The sequence below is a fragment of the Monopterus albus genome, unplaced genomic scaffold, assembly GCF_001952655.1.
Source record: "Monopterus albus unplaced genomic scaffold, M_albus_1.0 scaffold142.1, whole genome shotgun sequence".
Lineage (NCBI taxonomy): Eukaryota > Metazoa > Chordata > Actinopteri > Synbranchiformes > Synbranchidae > Monopterus > Monopterus albus.
In genome coordinates this window covers 374,759-379,282 of record NW_018128022.1, presented here as the reverse complement: position 1 = coordinate 379,282, position 4,524 = coordinate 374,759, and the positions used below count along the sequence as shown (strand labels likewise).

The following is a 4,524-nucleotide window of genomic DNA, read 5'->3' as shown; positions in this document are numbered from 1 at the left end:
TATATATATATTATGCTAGTGACCATCTATTTGTGGTTTGTTTGCAGCATCCATTGATGAACAACCAAAGAATTTCACTATAACCACTGCACAAATGACAAATAAAGTTTTTATGTGTGTTGTCTATTTAAATCTTAAATTATTATTCACAATTAGCATACTTTAACTAGAAACAGCTGCAGTTGTAACCCTCTGCTACAGCTGCTGCTTTCCCTGTGGTGCTATAGTTGCACTACACTGAAACAAAGGAACCAAAGTCAACCAACCGTATGGACAGTGCTGCAGCTTGTTGTCTGGGGTCCACAGCTTCTTCCTCAGAAAGTCATCGATAGTGGGACCATTTCTGCCCAGAGGGTCATCTGGAGGCATGAACCTGTGCCAGCACAGAAATGCAGGAAGGATCAAGTGACATTCGTGCAATGCATGATGTGATGTTATCCATGACCCCACTCATAAGTACAAAAAACATACACTGGAAAGTAGCCTTCAGTCTTACTTGTCATTGGCGAAAGTGTACATCAGCAGCCTCTCTTCTATGAACTTCTTCCACTGGGGATTCTCTGTCTGCAAGTCGCGGTAGTTGTCATTGGACACAATGATGCCATCTGAGTTAAAGGCCAGCTTCACGATGTAGCGGTCATCATAGCACACCACCCTCTTACCGTTCACGCAGCGGGATGGTGTGTACACCAAGATCTTTCTTCTCTCCAGCTCATGGAGAATATGTTGATCTAAAAGACATGTTTATTTGAAGGGTTATTATTAGCCGCTACCATAATAGTCTTTCTAATAACAACTGTCTGCAGTTTAAAAATCCTTGCAGCTGTTTTGGGAGAACATTTTAGGTTTTGATATCTTGGTGAAAAATTAGTTTTACTTAGTACTTATCAGCCATTGCTTGATTGCAGTATATAACCTGTAAATACCCTTTAGTAAAACTGAACACTGCCAAGGACTCCAGTTTTTTTAAATCAGCGGTAATTAGTGTTAAATATAATGTTTTTGAACTTCAGCTATATCTATATAAACCTTTATAAATGTTTTTTATTGAAAAGATACATACATAGATACTTCTACAGTCCAATCTGAAAACGGCTGTGATCACTGGAAGTGGTTCAGGATGTATTTGATTTTCTTGTATTCACATACAAATCAAACAAATGGCTTCATCATCTTGCACCAACACACAGATCAGCAGGTCTGAGCTATTGCTACTACAAAGGCTGTGCTGCATGTTATACTGACTTTCCTCTTTCTATTATGTGTAAATGTTTTATTTATTACATTTTAGAAGTGCAATTGAAATGTTTGATTTCATTTGACTGGATTCTCTTTTACTGCCAAAGGTGTTCTGAACTTTTTGGATAGAGTCTCACTTTTTTGTTTTTAGTGCCCAAAATGACTAAGAAATGCAAAATAAATAAGGAAAACGATTGCATTGTTTTTTTCTGGGGTGATTTTGTGGCCTAGTATGCAGAGTGGGTTCACGATACTAAACCAACAGTCAACATTATAGCTGTGAAAAGATTAATATAATGAAAGACGTGTTCTGGTTCTGACTGAAACATTTTCATGAATTTATTATATGAAGGTACACACACTTTGGTGTTTTTTTTAACATATCAAGATTAATGCTCAATGAAAACAACAATGAAAAAGGTTCCTGCTAGTAAACAGGTATTTGCTGATGTCATAAAAGGTGTGGAACTGATCATGCTAATAATAGTTCCTTGTAAACCGCTGATGTCTGCTTTCAGGAAAAACCCTGTTTTTACCTGACGTCATACAACGGGAAGAGCATATTAGAATTTTACTTCCTCCCCATTGTTTAAGATGTTTCTATGGGGACTTTATACTTGTTCTTATGACTGAGTATCAAAGGCCACATTAAGAAAAAATAAAATAAAAGGAGGACATTTTTTGAGTTTTGAGTGTTGCAAATAAATCGGAAATATCAACAATAGAGTTAAAATGTGAAAGTTTAACTTTGTTCTCAATATTTTCACTTTATTTTTGACACACAAAATAAAAAAAACCTTCTCCTCCGCATTTTATTTTGCCTGATATGTTTTTCACAGTGACAGTAGTTGAAATTTAGTGGACGGCTCAAGCGGGATCCACTGAGAATCCTGTTTTAATAAATACTTTGGTTAATTGGTCATTTGTAACATTTTCTTAAAAACACCATTTATATACTGTATGTTAAAACAAATGTTCCTGTCAGTGACAGGGCAACAAGAGGGCTGATTATGTAATTCCACAGCCAAAGGTTGTGTTTGCAGATTCAACTTAACTCCAATTAAAGCTGCACTTATCAATATTTATATCGCCTTCCAGAGGATGCTCTGCTGTATTTAACAACTTGTGGCCCATAAACACTACTTTCTTTGGCAGGCAGCTGTCTTCAGCGGCAAAACTCTGATATACCCACCTTACAGTACCTGCCCAGCCCCAAACATCAGACAGACAGAATTAGCATCTAGCATCAACCTTGCTGGAGTAGTAATGTTGCTCTTTGTCACATGAATGTGTTAAGAGAGTTCAAATTAATGTAGCTTTAAATCTCTGATGTGTTTGATGAAGTAGCAAATGAATAGCTGGCTAGTTTTACTGGGTTTGTCTTAGAGCACTAATTTGTTTTGGTTAAAAAAAAACCCACCCTGTTGAAATCTAGCATGAGTTTTACTCTATATTAACAGGTAATTCATCTCTCTTTAAGGATTCACCAACTGTGACACCATCATTATAATACAATGTGACATCACAGTTGGATAAGGTCAGAGGTAAGGATGATACTACACGTGCACACAAACCTTGGTTGAACTGTCCTAAACAACAAGAATAACTACAGGGCACTCTTACAGCTGGTGGTATTTCCCTCTAACTGGCCTCACAGTTCAGTCAGGTGACCGTACCTGTGATGGGCGCCTCTGGTCGCGGCTGCTCCTTTCTCCACAGGGGAACAAACACAGTGATGTCACGCAGTCCTCTATCCCAGAACCAGTTTACTGCCAAATGGAGGCCGTGACATGAAAACACCTTTTTGTCGCCATGGCTACAAAGACACAAAAGCTAGAGTCAGCAAAAAAAAAAACCTCTTCTTTTGCGCTTCTGTGTGTGTTACAGTACATGCATATATCTCTTCTCCCTTTTTCAGGAACAGTGTTGCAATGCATGTGCTCAGAATTATATAAAGCACAACTGCAAAAGCACAGAAATGAGAACATGGCACAGAAGTGACACTGTTCACATGCACTTTATATATAACATAATAGGATATATACATCCTTATATATATATATATATATATATATATTTTTTTTTCTGAAAAACAACATTTGTAAATTATTGTGCAACATTTCTAAATGTCAGGTTTCATGTACTGATGTTCAAAGAGTTCTCAAAAATAACACTTGTTTTTAAATGTCACCTTCTGAGGAAAAGGTTTGATATACAGTACATACAGAGGTTTTCCTTCATGTAACAAACCAATAATGAAAGAATACTACTCTTGATGCCTGAAGTGAGTCATTTTTTGAAAAATGTGTGTGTATGTGTGGGAAGCCAGAACCTCTTGCATTATTATCATTATCACTAATTTGTATCAGCATTGCAGCAAAGTGTGATCTGCTTTCAGTTCTGTTAGCGCACATTTGCCTGACAAACAGCCGTTCTATGACAGACCAAAAGGAAAGCTTGAGACAGGACATGCACAGCTTTACTGGAAAGCCACAAAGTTCACTTTGAATGAATGAATGAATATTTCCTTGATAATTTACATTTTACAGGTTTTATCAGCACGGTCAGACAGTTGTACATTCAGCATGTTTTCACCTGGTTTATTTGGAGACTAGTTTTATCTTTCATTACAAGCCTAAAAATTGTTAATAATTGTACACACTCTATGTACACATTCAGCAGAAACAGAGCAACATTAGCTTTTGTTTGGAGTTGTGTTTCTGTTCACTGAGTAAACATGGCTTCAGTATCCCCTCCCTTTTAGCTCTGTTTTGGATCAACTCCTGAGGGAAATATCTGTCCATTTAGTTGCTAATTGGTTGAATATATTGACTAGTGGCTAGTGGCTGTTTGCCTCTGCTGTTTAGTGCTGACCAGGTAGTGTACTGTGGATTTATCAGAACTGCCCCATGCTACTGGAAATAAGAGTGAGATAGGCTGAACTATAACATTAAAGCTGCAGGCATAAAACCATAACAGTTGGCTCAATGAGGCTAAAACACACTGAAAAGCTGAGGTGCTAAGTCTCTGTGGGCAGGACCGGCCCGTGGCATAGGCAGTATAGGCCAATGCTAAGGGCGCCGTACATCCAGGGGGCGCCAGAAATGGAGGAAGAAAAAAAAGTGTAACTTCCACTATTCTTAAAACTAGACTTCAGAAAAGAATAAGCCCACCACATTAATTGAACTGCATAGCAGCAAAGCCTACTAAGTAGTAGTAGTAGTAATAATAATAATAATATAGCCTACCTGCCTAAGACGCCTCCCCTCTCTTCCAAATAATCCG

General features: G+C 37.7%; 1 protein-coding gene across 1 annotated transcript in view; it reads right to left on the bottom strand.

Annotated features, from left to right (window-relative positions):
- Window positions 1-4,524, bottom strand: part of LOC109968073 (probable ribonuclease ZC3H12D) — a 16,808-nt gene that overhangs the window by 5,313 nt on the left and 6,971 nt on the right. The window contains exons 3-5 of the mRNA XM_020614080.1: window positions 2,916-3,055; window positions 497-731; window positions 267-373 (exon numbers count right to left, since the gene is read on the bottom strand). Of these exons, the coding sequence (XP_020469736.1) occupies window positions 267-373; window positions 497-731; window positions 2,916-3,055 (482 nt within the window). The remainder of the gene's footprint in view (window positions 1-266; window positions 374-496; window positions 732-2,915; window positions 3,056-4,524) is intronic.